The sequence below is a fragment of the Sparus aurata genome, chromosome 3 (assembly GCF_900880675.1).
Source record: "Sparus aurata chromosome 3, fSpaAur1.1, whole genome shotgun sequence".
NCBI lineage: Eukaryota > Metazoa > Chordata > Actinopteri > Spariformes > Sparidae > Sparus > Sparus aurata.
The window spans coordinates 27,375,108-27,390,811 of record NC_044189.1 but is presented as its reverse complement, the minus strand read 5'-3'; the positions used below and the strand labels follow the sequence as shown (position 1 = coordinate 27,390,811).

Sequence of the window (15,704 nt, the reverse complement as noted above, 5' to 3'; positions counted from 1 at the left end):
TCACTGCAGCTCATCGTATTGAGCGAGACGGGGATAGATGGAGTGTCGCTGCCTCTGCAGCCGCTGCATACAAAGGGTTACACGGAGTCAGCCGCAGTCTAAAAATAGACTGTTGCTCTCGCCTGCCTCTGCACAGGCCTCTATGGATCTCCACCCTTAAGCTCTTGCACGTGAGGTAAAAATAACCCTCTTTGTGAAAACATACACACACACACACACACACACACACGGTACGCTCTTCACTCTCAGCTTCTCCCCTGTGACATAACACAATCGCTGGCTGTAAAAAAAAAAAGATGCAGAAGGCTCTGATAAAATGTTGGGCTGCAAATGATTTGCTTTTCTGTTCTGCAGCGTAGGGCATTATTCAAGCTGCACACATTGCTCACTGCGTGCCCACGGTCGTACAAAAGAGAGAACCTGCAGACAGTGTAGTAAAAACCACAAGACAACTAAAAAAAAGCTCCCACACAAATATGTTAAATACCTTTACACTCATTGTAGTATGGTAGTAGCTACAATACCACAGCAAAGGAGTTGACCAGGACCAAGCATGTGCACCCCACTGAGGTGTTTGAGCTCACTGTTATTGTGTGTCCATGGCATAGTGTTTAGACCTCACAGTCGGACTGATTCATGGCTTTGCGGTGGACAGATAAAAGCAACACCATATGCTTTAATGTGATTATCATGTACTTTTGGTCTGAGGCAACACAGCATTTAATTAGGAAGGGGTCATTTCACCGTGACCGGCTCATCCTGAGCTTGTGTTATTACTGCCATTAAAAAAAGGCTTCGCTGCCACATCGTATTGCAGGATGGTGGTAATTAGCAATATGGTGTGAGAAGTCACACCTGCTGGACAAGATGATATTTAGTGATACGGTCCTGGTTTGCGTTTAGATGCTATTTAGTACAGAAACTAGGTGAAAAGCGAGTTCTAGCCTTCTGCACAAAAAATACCTGTCTATTTATTGTTGGTGTTGCATTGTGCAAAAAGGATAAGGTTCTCACTACTGTAAATATTTTTTTCACTTTCCTCATTGGCTCAGTTGTAAGCAGTGCTATCTGAGAACATGAAGGTAATTTGTTCTAATCCATCAAATGACAGTTTGTATGTTCCCCCTATGTGCACTGGTTTTCACCTACAGTCCAGGACATGCATGTCAGGTGAGCTTGACTCTCGAACTTGCCTGTAGTCCCGTGTGTTGAATGTGTTTCAGTGATGAATGAAGCTATTTGTGTGTTCATCAGTAAATTGCACATAATGCATTAAAACATGACGTAACACAAAGTGATTAAACAAATAGCCATGCAAGTGTTGGCTGTACTGGCCCTCCTCCTGGTTTTCTTTCATGCCAATTGCCCATAGCCCAACTAATGCTAAATTGTGTGTGTTATGGGCCCCACAATAGGAAGTGAATGCAGAGGTGGAAGAAACAAGTGTCAGGGGCTTGATCCCCAGATTGAATGCCTTTATATTTCTATTAATTGCAAAATAGGTTTGTTTGTGATTATTGTGCAGAAGGACATGAGGTGTCTCTTGGGAAAGGCTTGTGTACGGCATTTAAGTGATATTAGTGGTAAAGTCAAATTAGTGGTTGGTCCATGAGCCATTAAAGAAGCAATAACCCCCTATTCTCATCATTGCATATCCTGTGAGGCCGTTTCCCTGTAAAAATTATGTGAATCATTATAACATAATGAGCAAATGTTTCTATTGCATTTATCTGTGGACTGCTTAAGGTTAACACATAATGATTGCACTTGCACTGACTACAAAATGATCAATTTTATTTATTTATTTATTTATTCATTTATTTTTTTTATTATTTTCCCCATACAGTGTCTGCTCCTAGGAACTCGGAAGGGAAAATTAACTTTTTTTCTTTCTTTTTTTTAGTGTTCTGTTTTGGCAACAAAAAGCACTTAGTGGAGGTAGAGTTTATAGTCTGATCTGAGGCATCAGACAGAAAGTGTTGAATTTTTAAAAGTTAACCAAAACTGCAAGCTTTCTTTAGTCTAAGAGCTTTAGTTTGCGTTGTCAAAGTTCTGCACTTTGCATGGCCAACCATTTATCTCTACGGCATTAAGGGGTGAAAGACTTTCTCTACCCAGAAAGCTTGCCAACAGTGTTTCGTGTTAAACATATTTGACGAAGGAAATTACTTTTACTAATGAATATGTACTTTGCGGGAGACAGGGTTGATTATGAAAGTACATACTAGTATTCCAACCACTGCGGCATGTATACAGTTATTTTTTATCTATTCTAATTGGTAACTGCTTGACAGTTTTATATGAAAGTTATTCAACCTGAATATCATCCACTCAACACAAATATTTTGGTAGGATCATTTCAAACATGCATAACAGAGTCATGAAAATAGCACGGATGATGACTGCGCCTTATGCTCTGTGCTTTCAACTTGCTCTGAGCACCACAGATCTCTGTTCCTCACCCCTGCTTTGCCGGTACTCCCCCTGAGAGTCAAGCTTATTGTGAGTCATCAAAATACCAAGTAGATGCAGGCTAGAAAACAAAACAAAAAAAACATTGTCTACACCTTGCAAAAATACCACCTTGCCAGTGAAAAGCCCTGTCGACTTACATGCTGACAAGAAAATAGACCTCTCTATCAGTATGCATGGACACGAATAACATGAGTTATTCCTGCAGATCTTGCTTTCATCTGTGCATGTCTTGGTTGGATTTATTTAAACGCTAACTGATTTGCAGGTAACCCATCTGAACAGATAGAAATTTGATGAAATCGTCCCATCCACCAAACCACCCATCCATCAATCCAATCTCCCATCTACCCTTGCCACCTTTCTCGGCCAGGGAAATGAAGGCAAAGCAGGCCGTTATCAGTGAAGGGCTGGGGGGAGGCAGGGAGATGCCATGGATTGGGAATTAGGTCTAGAGATGTTGCAGGGTGGCTTCAGCTCAGGACACAGGTTGTTATTAAAAGTCTTGTAATAGGCTAGATTACTCTCCCGATATGGCCTAATCCATGAAAGACTCCACAATCAAATCAATTGAAAAAGAAGATGGTGGGAGTGGTGGTGGAGAACTCGGACTGTTAACACTCTCCTGCCTCAGTAAAAATCTCTTTTTGGGGTACTTGCACTTACAATGACTGAACTTGCTATGGACTTACTTATACTATATATCCCTTTTTTTAATATTCACCCTGCTTTACTGATGCACCAGTTAGTTGTATGACCTTTTATGAAATGGTTTTACTGTTTCTAAATAAAACATTTTTCCATCAAGTTTCATTGTAGTAGAAAGTGGTAACCTTTCCTTCCAGTCATGTATACTGGCAGGGTGCTGTTATCTTGAAACCTTGGGCACATGCTGTGTTTTCATGTGGCTTTGGCTTTGTCAACCCAGTATTTAAAATAGTCAAATCTATTGTAAGAATTATAGAGGAATATAAAGATGGGCAACACATCACATCTTCCTCCCACTGTTAAAAACTGTTATAACCTAGATACCAGCGCTGCCATCTTGCACTAGTAACATCTTTTGGAGCCGGAGTCTATGCAGTAGTAATCCAGTGGTGGGTCTGCAGTATTGAGGTCCCGCCCATACACCCGCTTGACTCACTTATTGGCAGGACTTTGCTGTAGTGAGCACAGTTTAAATCCACAAAGAAGTTGTTATTATTAGTTACAAATCAACACAGGTAGCATTTTATTAGCACGGTACATACCACTGTATCCTAGCCTTTGTTAGCCTACTTTTTTCTAATTACATTTAAAAGACTGAGAGAATGCAGACAGTTCACTCAAATTGAAAGATCACACCTCACCAATGAAGGATGTTATTTAAATGAGAAAGGTCAGATATATAGGGAATATGAAATACTGTTGTTGCTGCTGTAATGCTTAATTAACATTAGTTTCCTTATTGTTGCCCCCATTTGAAGTGTCAAATTGAATGTGGCCCTGAAGTAATTACAAGTCCAAAGAAAACCAGTCGCAGGCACTGCCAGACAGCTCCTTCCCATTTAGGGTCCATTTGCATTGTTGCACGGTGGTAATTTTAGACTTGGTGTGTAATATGTGCTTTTGAAGATGACTAAATGAAAAGCAGCACCCATCTGAAGATGGGACTTCAGTCAGTGACATAAGCCTACTGCTACTAATCTTCAAAGCCGGGTGTATTTAAGTGTGTGGCAGCAAGAACAAGAGCTTTCTCTTTAGTCTTTGTTTTGAAGTCTTAATTGTTATTTAATTTGTGTTCTGCTTTGTTGTAAAGGCTGTGAAATGATAATTGCATTGCCGTTTCTCGCCCACCTCACTTTGATGTATTTGTGTCTCTGGACTCATCAACAGATTATTTTTCTTTTGTCAAGTAATATTATTGGTTATTTTTGTCACACAGGTTAGGCGGCACATCACCTGTGATGATTCTCATGTGCTCACTTACTTAAAGTAGCATGATGACAAACAAGCATTTGAGATATAGTCACCCAATCAAACATTCTCCCACAAATTACCCATTATTGTAGGATGATTACTTATTTGCTAGTGCGATAGAATTTGACCTAGAGCCACGTAATTGTTTCTGCTCAATGATGATGCTCATTTAGAGGAGACACAACGCAAAGGTCTGGCTGGTCAGTCTGACTGGTCAGTCTGACTGTGCTCTGTCCATTTTCTTGTCAGTGCATCAGAAAATGAGTCCTTAGGGAGCTGTTGTAAACTCTGAATTGGAATTCAGAGAATATTCTGCTGAACAATACATGGTTCTGTGGTGTTGCCTATGAAACAGAGATAAGTACATTAGTCCCAGCTCCTAAATATGTTTACCGAGGAATCAATGCATTGGTTGGCATGGTGCCTGTAAAAGATGATGGTTGATTTATCAAGGCTTAAAAACAAGGAGTGAAACTCTTAATGTGAGATACTACCTTCCTAGGAATCTCTTAGTGCAAGGTGGCTTCCTGTGGAGATGGATGTCCAGGTAATTTACAGTGAACTGCCCACCTCAAAGTCACTTTGTGTCATTTCACTGAGCAGGGAATAACAAGAGCACTGAGGGCACGGAAGAATTGACTGCAGGTTAGACCTTTTTTTATACTGTTCTCGCTGTGTGGAGAAGACTCTGATGGTGTCTGTCTCCCAGTTAAATCCCTCATCATGACCAGAGGTGGCAAGTAACGTAGTAAAAATACTTTGTAACTGTACTTAGGTAGATTTTTCAGGTATCTGTACTTTACTTGAGTATTTATTTTTCTGACGACTTTTTACTCTTACTCCCTACATTTAAAAAAATGTTTTTGTACTTTCTACTACTTACATTGTCAAAACAGGCTCGTTACTTTTTCAACCTCTGCGGATGACGACACGACATATAAGAAGTAACTACCCAGAGAGGGAAAGTCAACCGCGGAGAGAACCGCCATGAGTTACAGGTTATGTTAGAGAAAAAACTTGCAGCAGCGACATGGAGGAAGAAAGTGAACCAGGGAATGACGCATCATATTCGGAGAAGCAAGACATTCCCCATCCATGACCTTATTTAAGAGAACTCTTTGAGGTTGACGGCACCAAGAATGATTCATGGCGAATGCATTGTGTCCTGTGCCAACCTAAAAACCAGGAGCTTCTGGCGTTCAAGAGCTCTCGTCAAATCTGAATAGACACATACAGGTAAGGTGTATTTTCGGTTGTTATCATTAGCTCATTTAGAATTTCTTGTAGGCCAGTTTACAATGTTAGCAATGCTATGGGAACACCTTTTGATAGTATAGAGCTAACACTAGCTAGTGTTTGGTTTAAAAAAACAACAACCCAATAATCCTCAATTAATTGCCGTTTTGCCACTGTTGTGAGACATTACTCTTCAGGGCTCTCTGCCAGAAAGCCCCTTTTGGGTAGGTTAAGGGGTTGAATGGTGATTTGAGTTAAAATAAATACATTTTCTGTCAGAAAAGGCTTTTAAGCCGAAGGGGCTGAAGGCTAACATCCCCTGTGTGCCAGTAGTAGTTAATCATCTACGTCAACTCCGCACAAAGACAACATTAAACATTTATATAACAATTCTGTCAGGTGATTCACTTTTCTCTTATCTTTTGTGTACGTCTGTGTCTTATATGTGTGTATTGTCACTCCTACAGAAAGCACGTGAGTCACTTGGAGAGATACAAAAACCTCACTGCACCTACTTTGAAAAGGAAGTCAACCTCAGATGAAGGCCCATACAAGCAGCATAAACTGTGGGAAACCAAGCCAGAGTCCTACCTGGCCTGCCCGGATGATACCACGGATGTCCTGAATTTTTTCCCAGCAGTCTGCAACGTGTCACTGAAGCTCATCACACCGCTACCTGGCTCAGCTGTCTCCGAGAGGCTTTTTAGCACTGCAGGATTGATTTTCAGACCCAAAAGAGCATGCCTTGATTCAAAGAACTTTGAGAACCAGCTTCTGCTGAGGCTAAATAAAAGATTTTATGATTCCTGTAGAGTTGAGTGAATATCTCACAAAGGAAAGCAACTTGATTAAACTAGTTTCCATGTTGACCATAATGTTTTAAGTTCTGTTGCTGAAATGGAAAACTGATTTGCACATTAGCGTTAAGTAAGCCTGTCAAAACATTTTTTTGATATAAAGTGTTAAAAGATACACATTCTGTTAAAAGTAATATGTTAAGTATGGTATTAAGAGTACCAAAGCTGTTATAAAGCTGAATTATCTAGGTGCTTATGCAGGACCTCTGGTCAAATCAGTCTTGATTATTCTGAGATTTAACTTGTAGCAAACAGACTGTGTCCAGTGATTTATTTTTTTCTCTGTACCAGAACTGTGCAGATTGTTAATAAAAGAAAAAAAAAACTTTCCTATTTTGTGTGCCAAGAACTTTACGTTTTGTTGAGTTATCAAAAGAGGTATTATGTATCAGTGATGACAAAAATTAATTTGTACTTTTTACTTTTGTACTTAAGTACATTTCAGAGCCTTTACTTTCTTACTTTTACTTGAATAACAGAGCTGAATCAGTACTTCTACTTTTACTAGAGTAATTTTTTACACAAGTATCTATACTTCTACTTAAGTACCAAATGTGAGTACTTTTGCCTCTCCATCATGACACCAGTAAGATGATTGAGACTGTTTTTTTCTTCCCTGTGAAGAGTGGCTGTAATGTGTAGTGCTCCAATGTGCGATAGATCTCCAATATTCATCTTCAAGTGTGGTGATTTTTAGTTTCTTTTTTTAAGATAATTTGAAGGATTACAAAAAAAAGGTTACCATAATTCACAGAATAATTTAGCAAAACTCAGCAAATATCGGAAAATCACAACACTACCAGACATGAAGCAAGAAGTACCACCTAATGGATGCATGTCCAATATTCTCTTTTCCTTTGGCTCTAGTATAGTCTCCAGCAGCTCTTTAGGAACAATATCTTTGGAACATTGTCTTTATCTGGACTCTACATGTTCAGCTCTGAACTGTACAGATTTTTGCAGTCAGAGAAAGAATTAATTCAATAGGGCTGGGTATTCTTAAGAACCTCATGATTCGATTCGATTCAATTTTGATTCTTTAGGTTGCAATTTGATTCAATAGCGATTCGATTCAATATTGATTTAAATGCTTTGATTGCAATTCAGTAATAAGTAATAGTAAACAAATAATTAATTAGAGTCCCTGTTGATCATTTTTAAATTAAAAAAAGGAATCTTAAATTATAAATCTTTCCTCTAGTAAGTTCTAGTTCATTTGAAATGAAAAAAAAAGGACACGACGTGTTTAGTTATAAAATAGTGCAACCAGTGAGAAAGTGCCATTGTTTCTGGGACTGCATGGTACATTTTTGTCTGACATAAAGATAGACATAACTGCGGTCCCTCTGCCCTCTGGCTAGACGCGAGGGGGTAAAATGTTGACACTGTACCCCCCTCTCTCCCCGGTGGAGAGTGCTACCCGAGGGCTCAAGGTGCAGCAGCCAGGGTGAGACCAGCTGCTCTGGGAGTTTACTGTCTCCGAAAAAGCAGTGTGTCAGACGTCGGCTACCCGCCTCCACAGCTCTGACGGTGACGCATCACCCTCCGACCCTCGAGTGAGGTCGCGAGTGAGGTCACGAGCGAGGCGCTTCCAGCTGCTGGAGGCGGGGACTAGGGGGTGCCCAGCGACGGACAGCGGATGGTCGCGGGCCACTGCTTGCCTGAATCGATTCAGAGGATTTCCTGAATCGATATTGAATTGGGAAAAAAATATACTGCAAAGCATTGATGAATAGATATTTTTACCTCGGGCAACAAACACCACGGCCCCTGTAAATAAATAAAGTACCTGCAGTATAGAGGGGAAAGCTTGTACCTGAAGACTAGATAAATAATGTATCACTTGCCAAGCCACACAAGCAGCCAGTGTTGGTTGCCAGAAATGTAAGCAAGGTTTTCTTTAGAAATATTCTATCGAAGGGGGCTACTGGATTCTACTGAGTTTTAAAAGGAGCAATATATGATACATTTTGTTTAAAACATTCAAAAATCTTCAACAGAATGTTAAGAAATAATGTTTTGATGTCATGTCTGAAATGTCTTGTGATGCAGATATGTCTACTGAAGTGAGCATGCTGATCAGCCAGCCTTGGCCTGTCCTGTCTTGAATACTACTTTGTACCCTAAAAGGCAATATTGGGGCACTGTAGCATCTGCAACCTTAATAGACTGAAGGTCATTTTCTTGCAGGGCTCCTTACACCCTGGGGCTGACTCCCCCATAGCCCCAAATCATGTTTCGGAGGTGGGGCCTGGTTGATGCATGATCTCCTACATTGGTGGTCTATGCAAAGTGATTCTAATGCAACATTGTGTCAAGACTGCACAAAATGCAAGAATAAATACTGTTGTGACTTATTCAAAAATATTGAACGAGTTGATGCTTCTTTTCATCGTTTCATGATTAAATTGAATTAAATTAAATTAATATATTTGGGTTTTGGACTATAAATGAGACAAACTAAAACAACCAGTTATGTAAGTGTCATTCACAAATTCTTACAAATGGTGTATTTCCCATTTCCTGTTGCAGGATGGCCATCCAAGTTGACAAGTTTGACTTTGAGAGTCTGCCTCAGCCGGACCAGGAGACAGCTCGCTTCACTAACCCCAAACAGCTGGAGGAGGAGCGACAGCATGCCCAGGGCTGCCAGATCAACAGCAAGCTGGGCATCTGTTGGAGCATCATATCCTTCCAATGGCAACATAGAGTTATATTAGAGAAGGGCTGAGCACTGCCAGAAACACAGCGGATAAATATGGTCAAGGTTTACATTTATAAATGAGGGTCTATACTGAACTGATAAACAGAATATAACTTCAAATAGATTTAAATGGTAAAACAGAATCTTTTAGCGCTTTGTGTTAGTTGATTGTGTTGTTTGTTGACATTAGTAAGATCAGTGTTACAGGACATCTGGATCCCACATCTGGAGTCCCTCTGGCCAGCAGGGAACTTGTTCGCCTGCAATGACAGATGGTAAAGCGTATGGCATAGTGCTTGCTGCTCTGTCACTATGAAGTGATGTCTTACTGTGTGTATGTGTGGGTGTGTATTTGTCTCACACACCAGCAGCAATATGATATAACATTTTCCCATAGGTCCTAGTTTGTGGGTTAGCTTTGTGGTCCATCCAAGGTAATCTTTGACACCATCATTGTCTGCAAGCTGCCCCCAAGGAGATGACTCTTTGTATCTGTTCCCATGTTTATTGTTGTCTTCTAGCCTGCCATGTAAATGTGCCACCACCAACACACTTGCTGTCAGAAATCAAAAATGTGTAGGTTGTAACACAGATGCAAGCTGGGTTAGTGTTGTGATGAATGGGATGTTAACAGGGACTGTAAAGTGTCTTAATTATTGGGGGTTAAAACTTTGACAAACAGTGCACTTGATATAGAATTCAGAATAAGAAATCTGCTACAGGATTTTTCAGTAAAATAGTACAGGAACAAGGGAGTTAGAGAAACTATACTGAGGGATTAAATAAAACTGAAACTTAGTCTTCCTGATGGACACTCATGATTGCAAACCCACTACAATTACAATAACTGTGAATATAAGGCCTATTAAAATACTGGTAGATTAAAAGCAGCAGCTTACTTTGAGACATGAGAGACCTGAGTGTTTTATTATGCAACAAAACAATAAACTGTTGTGAGACTGAAAAGAAGATGCATAGAGGAGATTAAAAATGCCAGAAGGATGGGAGCACAAGTCGGTAGCGAACATTAGTGCTCCCTGATTTATTTATTTATTTTTTTTGCTAAAAACCTAGATTAAACTATGGCAACATAGTGTTAATTAAACATCTTACATGGAATTTTTAACTGTTTATGAAACAGTCAATTTAATACTGATGCCTTGGTGCCGCACGTAAGATAACCAGACAGTGAAAGTGGTGAAAGGATTGACTATTAAATCATGGTCCGTACACACAACACTCATGTTTACATGCACAGCTTAGTCGGATTACAGCCATAGTTCGACTATGCTCCTCAACCAGACAACTGCAATTGTCCGAGTATACATGCCGGTGAGAAAACCGGATTATTGGGCCAGAGCATGTCATACCCCGGTACGCTAGGTGGCACTGTACCCATTTCCACTAGTGGTAACCGAGACACCTCCGGCTGACCTCTTTACGTCACGTATGGAACGTATACATGCAGGAGTAATGCGACTATCAATCGAATAATTTGGGTGCTTTAATTCGACCATGAGAAATCCGATCCAGTCCGATTTTGCATTTCACAACATTACACATTTACTTCACTTTTACCTCAGGTGATGCCAGAGAGACATATTGGCAAACAAATCCAAGCACACTGCTTTTTTTCTTGTGCTAAAGTTAAAAAGCCTTTGTTAGGGTTTCATGACCAACGTGTATTGACTATTTTTAATAAATGTTGTACACAGTGTTGCTGGCTTGAGTGCTTACTGTGATGGCCTTCAATAGTGTGGTCTTTGCCCTGTACCCCAATATTTGGGCAATGAGAAGGTCAAAACTTGTGGTAAAGCTCATGAATTTCAAAACACTGTGATAAGAGCTACTAGTCATTATACATATAGTTCCTTGTATCAGCTCCTAACTCATCAGCTGGCAGTTAGCGGTGCACATATTTAGAGATTTAAGAACAGCCTGTCAGATTGTTGGTGAACATGGTGCACAGTTAATGATAAATCCAATCTCTGAGCTTCTGAAGTTTCCATTATATTTCTTTTTTTCTATGAAGGCGTAAACACTCCCATCATTATGTGTATTGTTTTATCTACAAGCAATTTGGCAGCGTGTAGGCAGGAATGAAGAAAGAAAATGACATACAAATGTATTCCCAGCAGCACATCTGATAACACTCCTTTTACTGCAGCAAAAAGCAGCCTGGAACTGCCTGTTTTATCATTTTATCCGACTTAGAAGGTATATTATGATCATAATTCATGAATTTAAACAAGTTTCTTTTGAAGCTGAAAACCATAGTGAAAACATCATCAACAGACAAATCCTGTAGCAGCTCAGTATACAATCAAACAATGTCTGTGATTCTGCAGAGCAATAGGCACAACAAAAAAGAAAAACAAATGAAATGTACAGCACCAAAAACAACATACTGTATATTTAAAGTTATTGGAAAACAGGTACCTCACTCTCTTAAGGCAAGTCATTGCATCATTGATGGAATAGCTCACAAATTACTTAAGTTAATTATTAATTCAGCATCAATGGTCTCAAAGTTGTCGCATGATGTTATCACGTTAAATCCTGATGCAATGCTTTCCTCCACAGTGAGACATTTCTCGGCACGTTGTGTGACCCCACTGTCTAAATTTACACGAGTAGCACGATGTCTTTCTTGCTTCAGGCTGGATTTTCCCTTTTACAACATAAAAAACTAGAAAAAGAAAAGATTTGATTACTGTGCATGTCAAACTCTGAAGCACTCACTTGGCCCTGAGCAAAGTAAGTCACTTTAATTAGTAATTTATGAGTTCCTCACAATATTATTCATGTTTTGTTGATGGTGTTCCGCTATAGTGAATTACTCATAGGGAAAGACAATGTCATATACAGTACAGACAGTGGATAAAATAGAAGGATTGCATGCGTGCATATATGCATGTCATCCTCTTGATGAGGTCATTGCCAAGTTCATGAATCACCCCTTTACATTGAATTTAATTTGTGTCTCAACAGCTTTCTTAGCCAGCATTTATATCCACTACAGCAGTTATTGTGACTCCCTCTAAAGCTGTCTCAGCCAGCCTTGTAAATCCAAATTACAGTATGTCTAAGATATTGTGGCCAACCAGATGTGACAGCGCGTTACTTTAACTATAGATTGACTTCAGTGGAAACCAGTGCAGTTTAGAGGCTGCTATTATTGTACAGACCACTTTCAAGATCGTGCTAAGCTGCACACCTTAGGCATGCCTATTTGTACCATTACTCAATCTAAACTTAGGTCTAGGGCACTTCCTGACTGTTTAGACTCCACGGGCCTGGAACCCACTTTTTATGTGTCTCACTGCAAGCCGGTTGACCGACAAGTTGCTAAAACAGCTTAAGAGCAAGCACCAAATAGATACCATCAATCACAAAGAAACAGAACAAAACATAGATAAATAAAAATAATTTAAACCATTCTGTCAGCCCAAAGCTGCGATGCGCCAGTTGTCCAAGAAACACTTTGGAGGAATTAATGTTTCTCTGAAGTTTTTAATTAAAGTAAGCAATGACTCTGCAATTCTCTTGTGCCAGGAGGCGCTGTGGTGCATGAGATAAAGATTTTCTGGGTATCTAACAAACAAAAAGTGCCAAAAAAGTGTCAGTAATTTTAGCAAGTGGACAAGCATGTTGATCATCCACACATTGGTAGAGTTTCTAGGCTTGCTGGGCTCTGGAGCAATTTAAGGGAATGGCCACAGCCATTTGTGATACCATGCAGCTGAAAGTAGATTGCACACCTTATTAGAGTGCTTAAAGGGATACTCAGGTGTAAATTTAATCCATGGTCTGACATACCATGACACCGAGTAAGACCCCCCTTCGAGAGATCAAGTTTGCAGACTGCTAGCTTACATAGTTTTAGCATCCTCAGAAAAGACCACACGATAACAATACACTGAAGTGTATGCCTCCAACAAGAAACCGCAGTCAAAAGGCCACAAATAATGCTCAGAACAGCACCAAACTTCTGCATCAGAAATTGGGTCCCAACACATAGTTCGAGGCATCAAACAGCTGTTAGCTTAGCCGGATTGCTATTGTAAAATGAACACAACTCACCACTCTCCTCCAGCAGCTTCCTGTTTGGGGAATCCCTGCTGGTCAATTACCGAGTGCAGTGGAGTTCCACAGCTCAAGGATGAAAATGTATGATTATTACTTCATGGAAATGCAGTCAAAGTTCATATGTATGGAAGCCCATTTCCACCACTTATGAAAAAAAATTATGAGATACTCAGTCATAATTATGAGATAGCTAAGTCAAAATTATGAGATACTAAGTCATAATTATGAGATACTAAGTCAAAATTATGAGATACTAAGTCAAAATTATGAGATAGCTAAGTCATAATTATGAGATACTAAGTCAAAATTATGAGATACTAAGTCGAAATTATGAGATAACTAAGTCATAATTATGAGGTACTAAGTCATAATTATGAGATACTAAGTCAAAATTATGAGATACTAAGTCAAAATTATGAGATACTAAGTCATAATTATGAGATACTAAGTCATAATTATGAGATAGCTAAGTCATTATTCTGAGATACTAAGTCAAAATTATGAGATACTAAGTCATAATTATGAGATACTAAGTCAAAATTATGAGATAGCTAAGTCAAAATTATGAGATACTAAGTCAAAATTATGAGATAGCTAAGTCATAATTATGAGATACTAAGTCAAAATTATGAGATACTAAGTCGAAATTATGAGATAACTAAGTCATAATTATGAGGTACTAAGTCATAATTATGAGATACTAAGTCAAAATTATGAGATACTAAGTCAAAATTATGAGATACTAAGTCATAATTATGAGATACTAAGTCATAATTATGAGATAGCTAAGTCATTATTCTGAGATACTAAGTCAAAATTATGAGATACTAAGTCATAATTATGAGATACTAAGTCAAAATTATGAGATAGCTAAGTCAAAATTATGAGATACTAAGTCATAATTATGAGATAGCCTACTAATCAGGAAACGAAACCGTAGCTACGCTAAGTCTAGTCTAAAATGCAAATGGATCTCATCATTGAAGACTACTTCAGACGTGGGTTTGCAAATCGTGAGATTTTAACCTTATTGGAAGAAGTACATGACATTAAGTTAAGCCTTTGGACGTTGGAGAGAAAGCTGCAGAGGAACCAGCTTTGGTGGAGACACAATAAAACAGATGAAGCAGAGGTGGCCTCCTTCATATCCCAACAGCTGCAAACATCTGGCCAACAGCACGGATACCGATGGATGCACCAGAAATGTTGGATGGCCGGACTCATCACAGACAGGGAAACTGCGCCAATTAATGAGACTACTGGAGAGAAATGGGGTCGATCTCCTTGCGCACAACCATTTGCGACGGCGCATTTATGTCAGCTGTGGTCCAAATTATGTTTGGCATGTGGACGGGTACAACAAGTTGAAGTCTTACGGCATATGTGTTAGTGGGTGCATAGATGTCTTCTCTAGAAAGATGATATGGCTTGAGGTGTTCAAAACCAACAGCGATCCCCGAATTATTGCGGGGTATTTTATTGATGCCGTGAGTGAAAACAGTGGATGCCCACAAAGAGTCAGGATAGACCACGGGACTGAAAACACACACCTTGCAGAGATGCAGAGGTTTCTCTGCAACAGAGAGGATGAGGATGAGAATGGAGCGGAGTGTGTCACTTTAGGTCCAAGCACCCGTAATCAGAGAATCGAACACTGTTTTCACTCACGGCATCAATAAAATACCCCGCAATAATTCGGGGATCGCTGTTGGTTTTGAACGCGTCGAGCCATATCATCTTTCTAGAGAAGACATCTATGCACCCACTAACACATATGCTGTAAGACTTCAACTTGTCGTACCCGTCCACATGCCAGACATAATTTGGACCATGGCTGATATAAATGCGCCGTCGCAAACGGTTGTGCGCACGGAGATCGACCCCATTTCTGTCCAGTAGTCTCATTAATTGGCGCACAGTTTCCCTGTCTGTGATGAGTCGGCCATCCAACATTTCTGGTGCATCCATCGGTATCCGTGCTGTTGGCCAGATGTTTGCAGCTGTTGGGATATGAAGGAGGCCACCTCTGCTTCATCTGTTTTATTGTGTCTCCGCCAAAGCTGGTTCCTCTGCAGCTTTCTCTCCAACGTCCGAAGGCTTAACTTAATGTCATGTACTTCTTCCAATAAGGTTAAAATCTCACGATTTGCAAACCCACGTCTGAAGTAGTCTTCAATGATGAGATCCATTTGCGTTTTAGACTAGACTTAGCGTAGCTACGGTTTCGTTTCCTGATTAGTAGGCTATCTCATAATTATGACTTAGCTATCTCATAATTATGACTTAGCTAAGTCATTATTATGAGATACTATCTCATAATTATGACTTAGCTAAGTCATTATTATGAGATACTATCTCATAATTATGACTTAGTATCTCATAATAAT

General features: G+C 39.6%; 1 protein-coding gene across 2 annotated transcripts in view; it reads left to right on the top strand.

Annotated features, from left to right (window-relative positions):
• Positions 1-15,704, top strand: part of trappc9 (trafficking protein particle complex subunit 9) — a 257,722-nt gene that overhangs the window by 155,114 nt on the left and 86,904 nt on the right. For both annotated transcript variants that reach the window (XM_030412357.1, XM_030412356.1), the window contains one exon: positions 9,057-9,210. In XM_030412357.1, coding sequence (XP_030268217.1) covers positions 9,057-9,210 — 154 coding nt within the window. The remainder of the gene's footprint in view (positions 1-9,056; positions 9,211-15,704) is intronic.